Genomic DNA, 19,557 nt, shown 5'->3' on the forward strand with positions numbered 1-19,557 from the left:
AATTCTCTTTGCCTTCCTCCACTTGGTTATTTCATAATGGTGTCCTGTTGAAGATTCCATGAAAACATTACTGGGAAGGAATATCACTCCCCATTTGTCTAATAGAGTCCCAGGAAGTATGAGGCCAATTATCCTTTCAACTCCAAATGCAGCCATCATAAATTCCTTGGATATTTAAATCTGTGAGATATAAAGTATTGCTAAGAGATGATGTCTCTCTAGTACTTATCCCACTTGTTTTGGGTAAGGTACACCTATTATTGATGAGTGATTTAGTATTAACTACATGAATGAAAATACTTGCCATTTAGAGTATCCCACTGGATTTTGGTTTGGAGATAATTTTGTAGTAAGAGTTAGTTCCAAGAACATCTTACCTTACTGTTCAGATCTCAGTATTTGGTGATCGGCTGTGGAAGTAGAAATTCATTTTAATTTCACAGTCTAGTATACCAGCGTGAATTCCCAGCAACTCCTCTCTCCCAAAATGGCACCGTCACTCTTCACCCAGGGGTCCTTCTGCCAGAATGAAAAGTTCAGCCAGAGAGAAAGCTCTGTGCCTTAGGGAGGGGAAAATGCAGACGGCTTGACATGGATTGAGGAATTCAGACTGAAGAGGGCTTCTGAGGGGAAGGTCACTAGAATGACATTTGAGAAGAGAGAATTATATGAAGAGACGGTTGGGAAGCTTTTGGACAAAATGAAATTGCAGTGGCTTACTGGATGCTAAACCTGAAATAAAGGACATCTATTCATCCCGACTCCAGGTCAGGTTTGAGAACTTTAGGGGCATTCAAATCCAGTTTGAACGGTTAGGAGAACAAGTTGTTCATGAATTTGGAGGTGTCCTGTCAATTTAGACATTAAACCTGGAATTGCCATAGCTCCCAGCTTGTGGTCAAGGTTTAGATGAGGAGTTAATTGTCTTTGCATAAATACATATGTTTTAATGAAAACCTTGACAGTCTGGGGTGTCTGTCTACAGACACAGTGTGGAGGCAGCATTGACTCCTCGGGGGGTAACCCCCCCTGCCAAGGACCTACATGGGTTACAGGGTCTCGGAAGGAGCCCCACGTGAGCGATAGGCCGTGGCCTTGTTTGTCGTCAGGGTAAATTCTGTGGCAGCCAAGCCTGTGCAGCTGTTCTCTGTGCCTCCACAGCAGCTGCCAACTGGGAGTAGTTTCTGGCACTTTCCCTGGAGTTTCAGGTCGAACCAGAAGCTAGACATTCAGACATTCAAGGGCACAGTCACAATTTGGTAGCCGTATAGAGATTGTTTTGAAAGGCAAGGGGGACGTGTAGTAGAAAAACTGCTGAGTTCTGGCCCCTTACCCTCTTCTTTCCCTTTCCATCTGCATCCTGTTCTCTCCCTTTGGTCCAGCTGCCACCTGAGATAAAATAGCTGCCCTGTCTGAGCCTTGGGGCGAGGCTGTTCTGAAGTGTTCTGATCCTGTTCTGAAGTGGTTCAGCCCTTGGGTGTGCCTGGGTTTTACTGATTTGGTTTAGTTCCTGCCGCCTTTTCCCAAATGCCCAAGTGCCTTGGGAATCAAAATGTGGTTGGAAATCTCTGGTGGGAAGGGGCCTTTTGTAGAGTGGCCTTCTGGGTGTGGTTGACCCACCCTGGGGTGCTCTTTTACTCCGTTGGCTTGTGGCCGCTGCCCTTTCCTGTTACAGGTTTAACACAAATGATCCAGAAACATGCGGGCACTCTTAACCCAGAACAGTCAGCCTTGGTTCTTTTACCCCTGTGGTTTTCTAGAGCAACTAAAAAACATCTAGGCTGGCAAACAGCAATTCTTACCACACACATTGGGAGTTTTGAGAGTAAGCAAGGGGTGGGATCCTTTTCCTTCCTTGAAGATACGACCAGCCTGGTTTTCCTTGTAGCTGCTATCCTGGGAGCATGACTGAGCAAAACTGATATGTGAGTGAGGATAATACAGATGGTCTTCTCAGCTCTACTTGTTTTGATTTTTGCGGTTCCTTAAAGAAGGCAAAGTTAGCATTGAACTTTGGTGGTGGAATTGTAGCTCAAAGGTAACACTGCTGTTTTGTTCTTTCCTCATGTTATCTTTCTAAGACTCACCTGCAGATTTCCACGTCTAGGAAAAATTGGTTCATGAATGTATAGGTCTGAGTCTCTAGACAATTAACAGAAAAGAACAAAACATTGAGTGAGAGTATTACAGGTTGCATATTGCTTTTTAAGTTCTAACATCTGTAAGCAGAGTTTGCTTTATATGTTTTTTGTTTTTTTAATACCCTGATGGATGCTGATTTAAAAATACAGGAAAGGTGTTAGAATGGTGTGAATATCATTTCGTCACCCTTAATTAAGTTCCCTTAAGCCTTTGGATACAAGGTTAACCTGTAGCTCAACATTTAAACCCAACAACAGAATGTGTTTAAGTGGGAAAAATAAGATGGCCAGCCGGTCAGGGAGGCCAGAGGAAGGACAGGTTCTAAGCATGCCCTGTGACCTTCAGGTTAACTGTGCTTCCAGCATTACTGTGGAGTGTGCTGAGAACACAGCCTGATTTTTCTACATCCCCATGTAAACAGCAGAGTGTATTCTTGGGCCTGGTCCCCTGGGACACATTTTGCTGGGTTTTAAAATCTTTATTTCAGAGTGGATTCCTGACAATTGACCCTTGAGTTGGAGTTCTGGCTTTGACTTTTGACTGTGGTGGGAATGGGGTATGCACAGGACATTTCCACCAAAGTAGTAATGCCCCTGTCTTGGTTAATAAGAGCTGAGATTTCAGGTGTACCCCAACATTTAAGTAGCCGAGGTCTCTGCCAGTATGCCACTGGGGTTTAACTTTATTTCAGCCTCCTGTGGGCGTTGGCCACCCTATGCTTTTAAAGAGTTAAGATGAAGGGCAGGCCTCTTTCTGCCTTTAGTGTCTGATGTATCCCTTTTTCACAGGACCTGGAAATAGGAATTGCTATCCTGTAATCACACTGTGTTCTGATTCAGGTCAAATACTTCACTCTTTGCACTTGGAGTTTCTCTTTTACTGTTTTCTTAACCTGTCACAGCCTCTTAATTAGAATGTATTGCTTGAGGACAGGCAGCATTGTCAAACTTTGTGCATTTTATAAAAATACACAAAAGCCCCAGACAAGCAGCTGCAGCGCGGACTCCTCCAGATGCAAACCTGAAATTCCCCAGAGGGGCATCTTCATTGTTTTCTCTCTTTGTTCCAGAAGCAAAGGCCGATAATGAACCGAGCTGTTCGCCGGCAGCTCAAGAACTGTTGACAAGGCTGGGATTTTTACTGGGAGAAGGGATCCCAAGTGCCACACACATAACCATTGAAGAAAAAAATGAAACCATGGTAATGCCTGAGGAAGACCCTGCATGTCCTACCTGCTCAGAGGATGAACGAAGGCATAACCGTCTTCTCCCCCTCCCTGAGTGAGGAAGTCCTTGTTCAGTCCATGAGTCTGGGCTGTTGTGTATTGAAGTTTACTTCGACAGTTTGTGATTTCTGCAGTGGGGAGGTGGGGAGAGGCAGAAGGGCGCAGAACTGAAGAAAATATCCACATTAACCTTCAGGTCACTACCCAGGCAAGGGTAGCTAAATGAATTTAAGTGGCTGCAAGAATCTCCTAGTCATGATACTACTTTTATCTTTATAACACCATTCTTCTCAGCTGGCTGCTTTGGGATGTGCTTTCCTGCGCTTTTTCGTGGTGGGGGTTTTGGAGGGTCAGCGGGGTGAGGAAAAGATTTGTAGGAGATGAGGCAGAGACAAAATAAGAGGAGATCAAATGGTTCCTGCATGGGAGAGCACGCTGCATCCTAGTGAATGGCAGCCTGCCGCTTCCCATTCGAGATGTATATGTCTGCATGGCCGTGAGGGGCCAGAGCCTCTGCCCCCTGGGAGGGTCTCTGCCAGGGTATCACACACTGATTGAGACTGCAGTGGCCATCAGCCTCCTTGCCCTGACCGCAGAGCCCATAAATCTTCAGGAATTGAATCAGGCTGCAGTGCTCGTGAAACATTACAAAAACAGAGTTCCCAGATTTTCCGTACAGAGGTCAAAGAACCCATTTGTCTTCTGCAGACTTTAAATGAAAGGAAGTCTGCCTGCTTGCTATTTCTGTTTTATGAATGTGCATTCCCACTAAATTATTTCTAAGACTGCCCTTTTAATTAAAAAAAAAAAAAAAAAAGAAAAGAAATCACAAGGGAGGGGGACAGAACAAGAATATTTCTCTTCTAAAATTTGGAAGACCACATACATATTAAGCTCCCTAGTTTTAAAAAGCTGTTTTCCGTGTTCCTGTTTTGAGTTTTATCGCTGTCGCACCAGAAACAAAAGACTGTGTAGCAGCATCCTGTGTAAAGCCGTGCTAACTCCTCCTTCCGTTCGTCTTGCAGTGCACAGCTCTAAGCCAAGGCATCAGTCCTTGCTCCACACTAACAAGCAGCACCGCATCTCCTAGCACCGATAGCCCCTGCTCAACCTTGAATAGCTGTGTCAGCAAGACTGCAGCCAACAAAAGTCCCTGTGAGACCATTAGCAGCCCTAGTTCCACCCTGGAAAGCAAGGACAGTGGAATTATAGGTAAGAAGCACACGACTCGGTAATGTAATGGCTCCATGTACGTCAGCCAGAGCATTCACCGGGCACTTCTTAAGAGGATTTTAGCGTGGTCTGTGAAGGTCAGTCTGCCAGGGCCCGCCTTGTTCTTCACAGACCGCGCTGGCTCCATGTGCAGCCGAGAGGATAAAGCATCAGCTTTTACATTCCTTGGTGTTTATTTATTTATTTATTTTCATAACACTGGGTTCATTTGGTTAAAAAATTTCCAGATCAGATCTGGCCTGTGAAGTTACAAAATTTTACCTCTTCATCAATTAATTCCATTTGTTGGGGATCTCATCCCACGAAGACATACACCAGGGCAATAAAATCCCTGCATATTGAGGCGTCGTCCTACCTCAATCTCAAGGTCATTTATTTCCTCACTTATCTCCAGGCGTTTGTTCTTTAGTTTCTTTTAATGGTATCTGACCGCTTGTTTTGAGGCCAGAATTTTGTAAGGATATCCATCCTGTGCCCCACACACCCACACAGTAGGTATGGGTGTCCTAAACTGTGGGTCAGGAGACACAGATTCTAGTACTGACTCTTAGGATGCTTAGCTGGATAATCACTTGCATAACATTTGAGTTCTTTGCACACTTCTTTCCTTCTCTGTAAAAGTAAGGATTCTGATTAGTTCAGTAGATTCTAGTCCCAGATGCACATTAGAATCAACTGGGAATTTAAGAGCCCTTGTTTTTACATCTTACCCCAGACAAGTGTGCCTTTATGTTTTTGCAGTTGGGGTTGGACACCTGTGTGTCTCAGGTGTCCAGCTTGGTGCCTTTCAGATAACAGACATGTGGGACCACTGGATGGATTGTCCGGGCCCTCCTGTGCTCCAGCATTGTGCTGCTGTTGAACAATATTCAGCTCTACTGAACATTCAGTTCCTTCCCTTTTTCTGAGTTACGCACATGTCTTTGAGGAGTATTTTGCATTTTAAGTAAGTGGACTGAACCTCACTTACTTCCACATTAGAATATAATTAAAGGGAATGACATTTGAGCTCCTTTATTTTCTTTAGTCACCTTCTATTTCTTTCAAGTGTAATTTGCAAAACCAAGTTGCAGGTTCATGCACTGTATATTTTGGAGATTGCCCCAGAAGACCTGTGAGATCCCCGATGTAGACCTCACTGCAGCTTTCTGAGGGGCCCTCTGCATAAGGACGGCAGCCCGTGCCCTCAGTCTTCACTTGTTTCAGGCTCTCCAGTAGGTTTTCATTTCCTGCAGTTTTAATTGTCTTACTGAGATGCACTCACATGTCATAGCATTCACCCATTTAGACCACTCAACAGTTTTAGGTCTGCTCAAAGGCGTGCAACTATTACCACCATCTGATTTCAGAACATTCTCACCCCAAAAAGAACCGTGTAGCCATTAGAAGTCACACTGCATTTCCTCCACACCCCTAGCCTCACTTGTCCAGTAGTCTGCTTTCTGTCTCTGTTGATTAGTTCTGGACATTTCATTAAAATGGTGGCTTGATGGGGCACCTGGGTGACTCAGTCGTTAAACGTCCGACTCTTGGTTTCGGCTCACGTCATGATCTCACAAATTTGAGCCCTGCATTGGGCTCTGAGCTCCCATGCACCATGCAGAGCCTGCTTGGGATTCTCCCTCTCTCTGCCCCTCTCCCCCTCCCTCTCTTTCTCTCTCTCTTTATGTCAAAATAAATAAATAAACATTAAAAAAATAAAAAATAAAATGGGGGCTTGAGGTTTCTGTAGCAAATTTACATTCTTTCACTCAGTTTTAAGCCCTTACAGTGAGCTTATTCTACTGATTTCCTGTTCTCTCCTCACTCCACTTCCCCACCTACTGTTTAGGTCAACTAATTTTCCCCAGTGTTACTTCTGTCCTCACACCCTCTCTCTGCGCTGTCCATCACTAATGGGTCTCTGGTATTCTGCGGTAGCCAGTTGACTTCCTTTACAGCATTCTTCACCCTTCTGAAATGTCCTCTCATCCATAGTTTACCTTCCTTCAGAAGAGGAGTTGGTCAGTGCTACAGTTTTTTGGGATAGCCTTTCTCTTTTCATGAAATGATCTGCCTTTGGCCTTACATGCCTCTAATTATAACCAAGCCAGTTTCTTGTTTTGACAGAAACTTTTTCAGTGACAGAAAATGACCTTCATTCATTTATTCATTCCTCCTGCTCTCTGTCTCTCTCTCTCTTGTTGAGATACAGTGGTGCAATTTTAAAAGTGTTCTATTTTTGGTTTTTTTATTTTGGGGGTGGGGGGTCATGCACATGTGGGCAGGGGAGGGAGCAGAAAGAGAAGGAGAGAAAGAATCCCAAGCAGTCTCCACGCCCAACGCAGAGCCCAACACACAGGGCTCGATCCCAGGACTGTTAGATCATGACTTGAGCTGAAATCAAGAGTTGGACACTCTGTTGCCTGAGCCACCCAGGTGCCCCTAAAAGTGTTGTAAAGAGTGGAAAGAAAAGTTGCTGGTTTTGTTTTCTGTCGTGTCATTGAGAAATTGAGCTGCAGGAATACCAAGGCTCTTAATTAGTACTTGCAAAAGTACAGTTCTATCCAATCCCAGACTGGTTAGACCTCCTATCATATGCTCTCCATAGCACCTCAGTATTTTCCTTTAATTTACTTGTTCTGGTTTTGTTGTTTATTTTTGTCTCCATATGGATGGAGAGTGGTCCTTATTTATGTTATTCTGGCTGTCTACTGGGCTCCTAGCATGGTGTTGGGAATGAGAATTTAAGGAAGAATTGTTGCCACTATCAAGTTGCATCAAAGGAAGGAATGTTTAATTGGTTTTGAAAGAAGCTATGCAGTATTCCCATTCCAAGTTGGCATTGTCACATCTTTTAATGTTTGTCTTGTCGTTAAAGTTAAATGACACGTTTCATGTCACTGAGGCTGTCCTTCATTCCTTGGCTCCAGTCAGACACGTTCCCTTAACTCAGCTTTGCATGAAAAATGGTGACCATTGAGATGAAGTGTTAGTCATTAGGCAGTGTACATCCATTTTTCACAGAAGACCCCCAGCTTTGGAAATTGTGCTTCTTACTGCCTTAGCTGATCTTCTGCAGGGAGTGAGGACTGTAGGCGGCTGAGAGGGAAACACTGCTGGGGACAATGTTCCTCTGTTCACTCTCCTTCCATGACCTGCAGAACTAGAACCTGTTGCCAAGGGATATAGGAGAGGGTGTGGTAGGGAGGAGAAGGGGGAAAAAAGCAAGTATTTCCTCTCTAGGCAGACTAGCCACACCTCTTTGAAGAGGCAGGATTGGTGGGGCCAGAGGAGGCAGAGTGCTTCCTTCTGAATTAATTCAGGGTATGCAGGTTTCATGGCCTCATCACAGAGCAGGGATCTGTGACTCAGTTGTGGTTTTGTGATTGCTGGGGGTGGCGTGTGTGCTTTATCTACCTGAGGAGCATGACTGTTTTTATAAGGTGTAGCCTGGGAACAGCAGCCTTTAGGCATCTTAAGTGTTCAACAGAGTAAAATATTCAAGAACACAGTGATCTGAATGGGTAATGATGAAGGTGAGCTACCTTGGCTTCCTGCTTTGGAAGGCCTGGCAGCTGCTTGTCATGGGCTGGTTGGGATCCCTGTTCTAAAGTTCCATAGGCCCTGGAGAGAGCAGGGAGGAAATTTCCATTTAATTTTCCACTTTAAATTGTTTAAGATTTGTCAGCCCGTGCACACAGTTGCTGTGGCATTGTGTAGTTTAAGGTAGCTGCAGGCGCCCATATGGAGCTCAGAATTGTATGCACAGTATTAGCACGGTTTATATAGGGCACTTAGGGGAAATTTCAAATAGTTTTAACCCATCCTTAGAAATTCCTGGCCCTCCTCTTACTATGTAAGCTGACTTCCATCTTGCCGATTATACTTAATAAGGCGCCCATATGGAGCTCAGAATTGTATGCACAGTATTAGCACGGTTTATATAGGGCACTTAGGGGAAATTTCAAATAGTTTTAACCCATCCTTAGAAATTCCTGGCCCTCCTCTTACTGTGTAAGCTGATTTCCATCTTGCCGATTATACTTAATCTACATGTTTTTGCTCAGCAGATGCCATGAAGGGAAGGTTCCGTTCCCACATGCTCACACAGCCTTGTGAGGGCTGCCGTGGGGTGTCCTTCTGCTTCTGCTGGTTTTGACATGTTGCGGGTGAAGAGAAGTTTCTTTTTGGGAACAGCTTAGTGGGGGAGAGGGCAGAATAATGACCGTTAGGAGAATTTCTTGGACCCCTTCCAATCTTTCTGTGTGGAGGTCAGAGGGTAGCAGATCCTCTGCCCTCTGTTCCAGCTTTATTGTGTCCTACAGAGGGGAGTCTCACTTCACCCTACTTTGACGAGGTCCAAGTTCTTATGATGTTCTTTTTTTTTTTAATTTTTTTTAATCTTTATTATTTATTTTTGAGAGAGAGAGGGAGAGAGGGAATGAGCAGGGGAGGGGCAGAGAGAGAGGGAGACACAGGATCTGAAGCAGGCTCCAGGCTCCGAGCTGGTAGCACAGAGCCTGACGTGGGGCTCGCACCCATGACCCGTAAGATCATGACCTGAGCAGAAGTCAGACGCTTAACCGACTGAGCCACCCAGGTGCCCCGCGTTCTTATGATGTTCTTTAGAAGTATCATAATTCTGTCATGCACAAATCCTGTCTCTGACAGCTGGATGGGGAGTAACTGAATTCCCTACAAACACATATATTTTTTAAAGTAAAATTTCCTACTCTGTAGATAGTAAAATCATTAGCGTTACCTAGAAATTAGTGTCTGATTTTTCAAATTTGCAGTGTGAAGACCTTCTAAATGTGAAACTATACTCAATCAGCATAAGGTAACTTTTTAATAACTTGCTTTAAAGGGAAAACTCTGTAAAGAAGTGGCTCTTAAAGGATTTCTTCCGTGCCTGAGAACACATTTTTTCTTAGTGACACTCCTTTGAATAAATTTACTTCCACTGTTAACAAATGGAACTTGCAAACTGTGTTAATTTCAGCTCAGAAAAAAATGAAGTAGGTGTATTCACTGGAATGCGTGTGAATACCAGTTTGATTATTTTTTATTTTTTATTTATTTTTAACAAGCACTTTGATTTAAACATACTGTTTAGTTTTTGTCTGTGCCCACATCATGATCAGTGGTGTGTGTGTGTGTGTGTGTGTGTGTGTGTGTGTGTGTATTTCAAGAAAATAGGTTATTTCTCTCTTTAGGAAGAAAGTGAATGCATATTGGAGGAGGAGAAACAAAACCCAGCTTTCCTATCACGATTTAAAAACAAAATAATAATCCTTCCTATGCGTTAATAATAGATGTGCCCAGGAGAAGGACTTATAGGTAGCAATTAGAAAAATTCTGGCTGAGTAAGAGGCCATTAAAAGTTAGTCATCTGTCCCTTCCAGGCCCTTCTTCTGCTGTCTCCTTGTACCTGCTGACATTTATAGTCTCCGAATTACTTTCGTAGTATCCCAGATCTGTTTCCTGTTGAGAGTTGGTATTAGGACAGCTCCATGAAGGAGGAGGGTTATTCTGAGTGGACCGCATCCACATCTCCCCCACTGGGCATGTGTCCCACACAGAGCAGGTGTGTTGTTCACCTGCCCAGCTTCCCAACACCTGAGCCACCACATTCCACCAGGCCAGATAGCTTTCAAGAGATTAAGTGCTCAGAATATGAAAAGGGTAAAGAACTTAGGCTCTTCCTGCTGCCTTTCCCCATTCTCTGGCGGGGAGGTGTGGTGCAGCTTGTTTTTGCTCTTTCTCCCTTTGAAGCTAGAAGGCAGGTGTAAATTTAGGCAGGGGCATACCTTCACAGAAACATTTCTTTTGCAAACGTGGCTTGCAAGAAATACTGGGTACTTGATTAGTATCCTGCTGGTGCTTGCTAGAGTTTGATAATATTTGTTTTCTGCCCAGTAGCTTAGTATATTTAAAAAAAAAGTTTCTCGTGGGCTGACTTTTATCTTCCTGTGACTCAACTCCCTCCTAGGCTTGTAAAATGAGAGTGATTCCAGAGGTAGCTAGAGACCTTTTGTTCCTTTTATTTCCTGGACTTTGTGTCCCAAGGGAGATGATCATATGCATAGAGAGGCCTACAAAGAGGAATTAATTGTATTTTATTTTCATTTTAACCTGTTGTAAATCCTGCCCTTTTGATTTTATGCTAATACTGCTTTGTTGCCACCTGTATTGCCCTGCTTGCTACTAAATTGAAATGCTTTGAAATTGATTTGGTAATAACTATTTAGAGTGTTTGAGATGTGTGTTAATATTCATTTTGCTACATTGCCTGCAATTTAAAAAATCATCCTTAATTATAGAAGCTTTTTCTTTTTAATCTCCTGGGTGAAGGAGGAAAATTTGCCTTTACATATATAATTTGGTAATATACTTAATGTGGGAAAGAAATCCTTCGTGATGATTCGAGGCAGCAGAATGCCTGCTGTAGTACTTGTATTCACAGTGTAGTTGGATTCTTCAGGCTGTTCTGTTGGTGTAGCAGGCATTTATTGGCACCTACTGTGTACCAGCAGCAAGTTTCTTCAGCATCGTTACAATAAAGCCCAGGTACAGTATCTGTTTCCAAACTTGTCCACCTGTGGAACCAAAGAGTGGTCTTCCGCCCTTGGAGACCTGGGCAAGTTATCAATTACTGTAAAAGGGTTTAAAACATGGCAGTGATTGACACCTCTTGATGGAAGATGTATGCTGTAGGTGCATAATAATAGCAACTACTGGTGGTGCCTTGTGCTCTTTTCTGGAAGAGTCCACAATTCTGGGGAGTCACTGGACTATGTCAGAAGCTCCAGTGTCTGTGCCTTCAGTATGCAGGTTAGGTGAAGCTTTACCTAAGCATGGCATTGGGTGTTATCGCTAGAAAACTTCATGGTGTTTAAATCCACAGGCTTTTCTCTGGAGTCTGTCACCTGCTGTGTCAGACTGTGTTTAGGCAGTGTGGTCTGTCCTCCACTCTGCCAGTGCCCTGCGCCCACTGATCCTTTAGGTGTTTCCACAGTCTAAGGGACTTCACAAATACAGCTGTGAACCATGGCTTGGGTCCTTGGCCTTCCTGCGTGTCATAACAGAGCATGCCTTGCGCAATGCCATGAGCACTGAGCTGGAGATTTGGTACGGAGATCTGTCTGCCACAAGCCAAAGCATAGTGCCGGTGTGCAAATCCAGAAGGGGAGCAGGGCTCTGCAGTGCTTTATACAGGCCAAGCCGTTGTCCATCAGAAGTTGTGGAAGGAGAAGCCAGAAAGTCCCTGAGAGCCAAAGGTAACTCAGGCCACCTTCCCTGTGGCATTCCAGGCAAGGACGAGTTAGGTTGAGTGCCTTCCCTGGAGTCCTCTCCTCGCCAGGCTGAGGGAGGTAAAAGCAGTCACTCCAGGTGAGCTGCCTCTGTTCGCTGTGTGGTTGGTTACTTTGCAGGTGGGGCTGAGGGAGAAGCCCAGTCTGGTGTTTCTGGTCCGAAGGTTTCAGGCAGGCTGGTTTCATCCATGCAGTCCTTCCCTTTGTCACCTGGGGAGATGCAAAATACAGCATAGCAGCTGCGAACCGTGTAAGCTGTTGGGGGTGAGCAAGGGAAGAAGCGAATCCTGTCAGGCCAGGAGGACCAGGGCGTTGGGCACCGTGTGCTTCCTCGACTCTTCTCTCTGCCCTTCACCCAGTCTGATTTAGACTCGGGTTTCTCTTTCCAAAGTTGTTAGTGATCTTCATGCTGGCAGGTCAAAGGAGGTGGTGTATCCATAGTATAGCTGGGATTTTCTTTTTTCATTCCCGCCTCCCACTTTTCTAAGCAACCATTATGTCTTTTTCTTGTTTGATCTTTAATTCATTGGTCGAGCGTTTTAACTTTTAAACTTTGTGTCAATCATCATAGTGAATATAGGAGTTGAAAATGTTTCTTTGTTTTTTCAATGCTACTCTATTTTCAGTTGTGTAGGGAGGAAAACATTCTTGGGTATTCATGATATGTGAGGCACTTTACATACATGTCCTTATATCTGATTTTGTCCACAACCCAAGGAAGGACAAAGGACTCTCTTTATAGAGCCCTGGCTTTGAAAATTGGAGAACACAAGACCGTCTGTGGAGTGCTTGAAACAAATGTCAATTTGTGGGCTTTTTAAAAAGTCTCTTCAAAATATATTTTTTGGTGTATGATTGTATTAGAATAAATTAGGGTGATGCATGTACATAATTTGTAAATACATGGGTTTGGGATACATGCTCCAGTTTTTCTGATAGTGTGGCATGATCAGAACGGCGTGGGGCACCATGACAAGGCTTCAGGCCGTATGCAGCTTTCCTGCCTGTAGGACTGTTAGGAGTATTCAGCGAGTTGACATATGATAAGGTCTTAGAACCCATACATGGTAAGCACTATTATATTTCTGTTAGCCACTGCTGTTATTTCCTGAGGCTGCTTTATACTTAATCCCTCCCCAGTGGATTTGAAATGCTTACAAATAGACATTTAGTAAAATAAGATTTTTTTTCCCCATGATGATATGAGCTGAGGAAAGAAAATAAAAGCAAGTGAAAGAGTGGAAGGGAGGGAAGGTGAGGGGGGGTGGAAATGAATGAAGGGGGATGGGAGATACAGGTTTCTATTTAAGGACTGAATAAGTCATGAGGATGAAAGGCACAGCACAGAGAATATAGGCAATCGTATTGCAGCATATGGAGACAGATGGTAGCCACGCTTCCTTGCAGCGAGCACAACATAATACAGAGTTGTTGAATTGCTTCGTTGTACACCTGAAACTAATGTAACATTGTGTGTCAACTATACTTAAATTTAAAAAAATAAAAATGCAAAACAAGGGTGAAGTCAGGAGTCAGGTTCATAAGACTTGATTCGTTTTGCTTCTCAGTGGGCAGAAAGGTTTAGGATTCCTAGCAGCCTGTACAAAGAGACACAGTCAGATACCTAATTATGATGTCTGTAAGGTAAAGACAAAAATGTGCCCATCGCTAGTACTCTGCCTGGAGGTGCTTACCCCTTATGGGTCCTCGGAAGGGGAGAATTTGAACCGAAGCCCTTTGCACTTTTCACATCTTGTCTTTTCTCCACCTCAAAGGGAGACAAATTCTGCTGTTTGGGACACTTGTTTGATATGGCCTTTAGTTCCTCAACAATTCTGGACTAATGCTATAGTCATTTTAATTTTCTTCTTATTGTTCCTTTAAACTGTAACTTGATTTAGATCCATCTGAACTACTTACTGGGCCCTGGACTTAACACTGATTTTTTTAAAATTCTATTTTAAGTGTACATTCAATATATCAAAGAACCTTCAATAGGCAAAGAAAAGGGTGGGTGCAGGAAAGCTGGGAAGGGAAAGGAATACAGTTTTATTGTAGTACTTTATATAGTAAAACATTTAATGTCTCTTCCACTTCCTGGCTGCCGTGTGCCCATGACTGGCTTCTCTCTGCTAGCCCCTGCCTGAGGGCTACTGTTTTTAACAAGGCAAAGTTCATGAACTGCAAAGTACTTTTTAGCCACGCACACTTAGAGAACTTTTGCTTATTGAGAGCTGTGTCAGGCAAGGGGAGTTTCAATACATATTGTGTAGGCAGTCAGAAAGGCCGGTGTTAGACCTACCACTAACCATGTGTGTGTTTGTGTGTGAGAGAGGTGGGGGGGGGGGGGGGGGGAGAAGGAGAGATTAGTCTTTCCCAAGTGCATTCCATATCTGTAAAGTGGGTTGATGGTTCTTAGCCTGTCCACCCCTTCTTAAGCGCTGTGGTGATCATGTATATGTCCTAACATGTTTTGAGTGTGCATTGAAGTCACGTAGCCCTTTGTGCTAGTAGGTTTGGTTAAAAGTGCTGTTACTACATAGGAATGAGAACACGCCGTCCCTGGTTAAAAGGCGTTTGCAAATGGTGTGCAGAGTCAGAAGTAGCACGGTTGAATCAGTGAGCAGGACCAAACCGAATTTAATACTAAATTGTGAGAAGCAAAGTCTAATCTCCTAGCTTGATAAAACTTGAGGTTTAATCATTTAACAGAATTCTGTGAAATCACTCATTTAACAGAATACTCTGTGTTGGAAGAATGGTAGAGACCCTGTCTGAGTGATAATGGCCAGTCTTAATTGACAAAAGCTGGCATCTGTACGAGTTGAAGAAATAAAATGTTAGAAGTTTTGAGTTGTTAGGGAACTTGAAAGATCCAAATCTCCAGAAAATATCAAATGTCACTTAGTTTTTTTTCAGGTGGTGCTTTTTTTTTTTTTTTTTAAGTCATCATAGTGGGCATTTAGTTCCCGGTATCCACTCTCTGTAAAGAGAGCTTTCCTACTATTCTTCCTTTCTAATCTTTTACTCTAATAAACTTTTGCTTGCTGCTCAAGCAAATAAGTAAAGTCATCAGAGTGGAGATGCTGCCATAGGGGTGTGTGTGTGTGTGTGTGTGTGTGTGTGTGCGCCTGTTAACATGAAAGTGACTGATTAACTTAATGAGGCATTTGAATTTGTTAGCCTGGAAGAAAAATAGGTATTTTTGAGTAGACTGTCATTTGTTGTAAGAACCAGCTTCTCTTTCTTGGCGACTTTGTTGTTGCCCTATCCGGTGTGCTTCTTGGGTCATACAGGAAAACTGCTCTTGTTGGGCCTGGATCTGCCCCATTGTCTCTGTGTCAGGGCTTCATTGTGGGGCTACACTGTGGGGCTTCAAGCTGTGTGGGCTGCATCTGGTGCTGCAACGTAGGGAGGAATACTGTGAAGGGGGGCAGTCTTAGTGGGAGGACCTGTGGCTGGAGAACTTCTTGCCTGCCTGCACGGTGGAATGTGTGTCTTAGCTGAACACTATGAGGGCAGTTGGGAGAGTCTCCTACTTAGAAATACATTATGAACTTACCCTCATTTTGAAATGGCAACCCCATTTTGGACTTCCCTTTTCAGCTACTCTTCCTGCAGCTGAGTGTTTTCCTCCTGCACCCACTTTCCTGCCACTCATCAGTACCTGGGCACCTGTGGCTGAACAGTGAGAATGGGACTGCCAGCCTGTCCCTGCAATCTAGGACCCCTGACCAGGTCATCCCTGTTCTGTTCTGCTGCCTCTGGTGCTGTCATGGTAGCAGGAACGAGGGACATCCCAGTCCCTGATCACACTGCTTGTGGACTGAGTTAGGACTCAGACCTTTGGGGTTATGACTCTGATGTGTGTTGTGCTTAGGGAAAGCAAATGAGGAGAAACCTCACTCTGACTTTCTTTGTATTTTTGACCTTAAGAGTATGTGCCCCCAAATAAAGCAGCAACAAAATAAAACCAAACAAATCACCTCCACCCCTGCTGTCCCCCTCCCCCCACCCCGTCACTGTTCCTGTAACTTAGATATTGGGGTAGCCTGGGAACCTAACTAATTATGTCTGCAGCAAGAGCATTCTGAGTCCCAAACAGTGGGCTAACAAAGGAAGGCCTGTAACAATCACAGCTTATTAACAAGATTACAGTTAATAATAATTAATAAGCAATGATCTCACTGATAGAGTATTCCTATGAAGCATTAGCACACTCCGTGCCATATAGTAACCTGAAATAAATGTTAGTGGCTGCTATTACGATCATCACCAGCATTTTCAGGGTGGAAAGAGTCATGCTTGCCATACTTATGTGCATATGAATGGTCCATTTAAAAAAACACACAGGGCTGTGACTGATTCCAAATAGATGGAGATACCAGTTTTAATAATGTGGATAGAATACTTGGAAATGTTGGGAATAATGGCAGACACCCTGGGGTGGGCCTGTCCCAAATCAGCTTAGATTTTTGTTGGAGACAGAAAATCAAGTCCTGAATCAATAACCGTAAGATTAAATGTAGCGTCTCTGAGCACAGCTGGAGGAGAAGTTTGTTCATTTGCTTATTCATTGAGCGCTTAGTATGTGCCAGGGGCTGTGCTCTTCAGAAAAGGGAGGTAGACACTCTGAGGCTCCAGTGTGTAGGAGGGGTTTTTAAATAGGGAGACAAGCAGTGGATAATGAGTCCACACTGGAGCAGCAGGACTAAAGGACTTTTTAGAATCGTGACAGAATGTCTTCTGTCACAGCGAGGAAATTATTTTGTCTTCTAAACCTTAAAGAGTGTTGTAAAAATAAACAAAACAAAACTCTCTCAGACCCTTTGATCCTAGATAAGCCTGTTGCAGCTCATTCACCAGCCTGCTGATAGTATGTATCATCCGGGTTATATTGATGAAGTAACTTAATCCAGGTGGCTGAGTTCTATTATACCACACTCTGATCTGCCACATCCCATTGAATCTCTCACTTACGGGCCTAGACTGTGTAGATCCAAACAGGAAACACAAAGGGAGCAGAGGACATGGCCCTTGTTCTCTAGGACACAAGCCAGTGTTGGGTCTGTAGTAACCTGTGCTCGCAAGGGGCTCAGGTCTTTAAATTAGAAGTGGCTATTGGTAGAAGCCATGTAGGGTGAATATTGCTGTTTTCTTACATCATGTTCCTCCTCTTTTGCCAAGATGGTATTCCATGCTGGTTTTCTTTCTTCAAGGTTAAATTCTGTAGTCAAGCATCCCTTCCCATGCTTGTGTTTTCTGTGTGCTGGGAGGTTTTCCACTCTATGCTGCTAAAGGAGAATAAAATCATGTCATTCTTTCTGATTCATCTTGAACAGATGCTATAAAGTTTAATTCTAAGGATCAAATTCTCTGCTTGACTTTATAATTGTATTTTTGTTCTTCTAGAATCTCTCCCGCATCTTTTCTGCATTAACCATTGTATCACCGTGTCCTCTGCCCCATATACAAATGCTAATTTGGAAAAAAAAATGTTTATAGGTTCAAAGGAATTTAATGAGATATGAATTCTTTTGTGAGAAATTTATCTTTAAGAGGGGATATATCATCTCTAGATTACATAGGTTTACTGTTAACTCTCAGATACTTTTAGACAGCTTTTTCATTATCTTACCAGCCTTTGTTCCCTGGTAGAATGACTTAGTTTATTTCCCGTGATAAGCAACATTCTTCTAATGTACCAAAATACATTGTATGAAACATAACTTTGATAAAAATCTGTGTGGACCGGAAAAGTTTCATTGATCACGGGGAGGGCAGTATGCTTGTGTTAACTCTCAGCAGCCCCAGCTGTGCCTGGCCTCCTTCAAAGTATTTTGGTCTCTCATTTCAGCCACAATTACAAGTTCATCCGAAAATGATGACCGGAGTGGCTCCAGTTTGGAATGGAATAAGGACGGAAGCCTAAGGTTAGGGGTACAGAAAGGAGTGCTTCATGATCGCAGGGCAGATAATTGCTCCCCAGTGGCAGAAGAGGAGCCCCCTGGGTCAGCGGAGAGCGTGCTGCCCAAAACTGAAGCCTCAGTTGGAGATGGTCCAGTCCCTTATTCTCAGAGCTCCAGCTCGCTAGTAATGCCACGGCCCAACTCAGTTGCAGGTAAGGTCATGCCTCTCTCCAGAAGGGTTATCTCACTGGGTCTGAGGTGCCCCATGCTCACCCTCTCCACTTGGGAATCTGGTCCAGACACAAGCCAGATTTGTGATCGTGGGTCAGGCACTTACCTTGTCTAGGCCTCAGTTTACCCACCTGTAAACATGATAAGGCTGTCCTTATAGTCTTTAACTGATCCTTCCACTCTGGAATTCTTTAAATCTAATATTTAGACTCTATGGCACTTCGTGTATGAAGGAAGAAAGTACCAAAAATTTTGTCCTTGTTTTTGGTACTTGAAGCTTGAGTGAATTTGTACCTTCTTATTATATGTTGGTAAACAGGGGTCGTTTACAGTGAGTTTGTTAATACCAACTCAAAGAATTTTGAATCCAACTTTCAAACTAATTTTTTTATAATCGAGGCTCATCATACAGATAGGAGGTCCTCTTGCTGTATCCTTCAGTTATAAAGGAGCTCACAGCATGAGCCATAAGCAGCCCAAGTGCGGCCTGTCAGTCAAGGAAATGAAAACGGGAAAGACAGGCACTCCTTAGTGGAATGGGGTCAGCTGGAACAAGAAGGGGATACAAAAGGGGTGACTGTTGCTAGTTGACAATCGGGGTCCTCAGACAAGGAGAGCAGTTTGGGATGGGCGAAGACAGGAACTCTGCATCCAAGCTGTCCTGCCTGCTCTGATGGTCCCGAGTTTCTAAACTCCACGCTCCTGGGTTGAATTTAGAAGATGACCTTGTTGCAGTTATTCTCTGTTACCAATATAGCACTAAAATTCCCCCTCTACTAACACTCCCAGGTTCTGTCTCCCTGCATCAAACGATTTTTCTCTACTGTTCCTTGGGGATGTGGCCAGCCAGACTGGTTGTTCTTGGGCATTCTTTTTTCAGTGGAACTCTGAAGCAGCTGATACATAAATGGCCCTAATGGAAAAGTTCTGAGGCGCAGCTCTAATTCACTTTCAAAGGAAGTAAATGGCCTTGTTCCAGAAGAGGGATTTGGCACGTCTGCCAGAGAGAAATACTGGGGAGCGTTATGCGTATTGAGTGATGGTTCTTCCGAAAGCTTTTATGCCCTCCCACCACTATCCTGCTACATACAGCAAAGTGTGTTACACCCAAGGCCTTTTAGACTGTGTCTATCTACCTAGTTATGATGAACGATTCCTTTATATGATCCCAGAACCTGATAGTTTTATTGACTTCAACAGAATAGCAAACTTGCATTCAATTTAATCAAGCTATTTTAAAATTAGTAAATGCATTAATACATTAATAGTGTTGGAAGCACCCCATTTGGGGTTATGTTTTCTGCCTGATGTTCTTTCATGTGATCTCCTGGCATGTGGAGTGACAGTGGGTGTGAGCTGAGTTTTTCCAGGAGACTGCGGTGATTATAGAGCAGCGCTTTCTGATTTCTGCTGTGCTTATTCATTAGCGTCTCTGTACGCACTTGAGCTAGACCTCCTGTGGAATGGGAGGGTGTTACCTCTGGGTTTGAGCGTGGCTGCCTGGCCTAATGGGTTTGCTCAT

At 43.7% G+C, this 19,557-nt stretch overlaps 1 protein-coding gene across 15 annotated transcripts in view; it reads left to right on the forward strand.

The window, feature by feature from the left end:
- Positions 1-19,557, forward strand: part of TANC1 (tetratricopeptide repeat, ankyrin repeat and coiled-coil containing 1) — a 243,278-nt gene that overhangs the window by 160,931 nt on the left and 62,790 nt on the right. For 8 of the 15 annotated variants that reach the window (XM_023259370.2, XM_045034837.1, XM_045034838.1 and 5 more), the window contains 3 exons: positions 3,212-3,342; positions 4,393-4,579; positions 17,753-18,016. In XM_023259370.2, the coding sequence (XP_023115138.1) occupies positions 3,212-3,342; positions 4,393-4,579; positions 17,753-18,016 (582 nt within the window). Of the gene's footprint in view, positions 1-3,211; positions 3,343-4,392; positions 4,580-10,932; positions 11,863-17,752; positions 18,017-19,557 lie in introns of those variants that run through there. The other 7 variants (XM_045034844.1, XM_045034846.1, XM_045034843.1 and 4 more) reach the window with 4 other exon arrangements.

This window comes from Felis catus, chromosome C1, assembly GCF_018350175.1.
Source record: "Felis catus isolate Fca126 chromosome C1, F.catus_Fca126_mat1.0, whole genome shotgun sequence".
NCBI lineage: Eukaryota > Metazoa > Chordata > Mammalia > Carnivora > Felidae > Felis > Felis catus.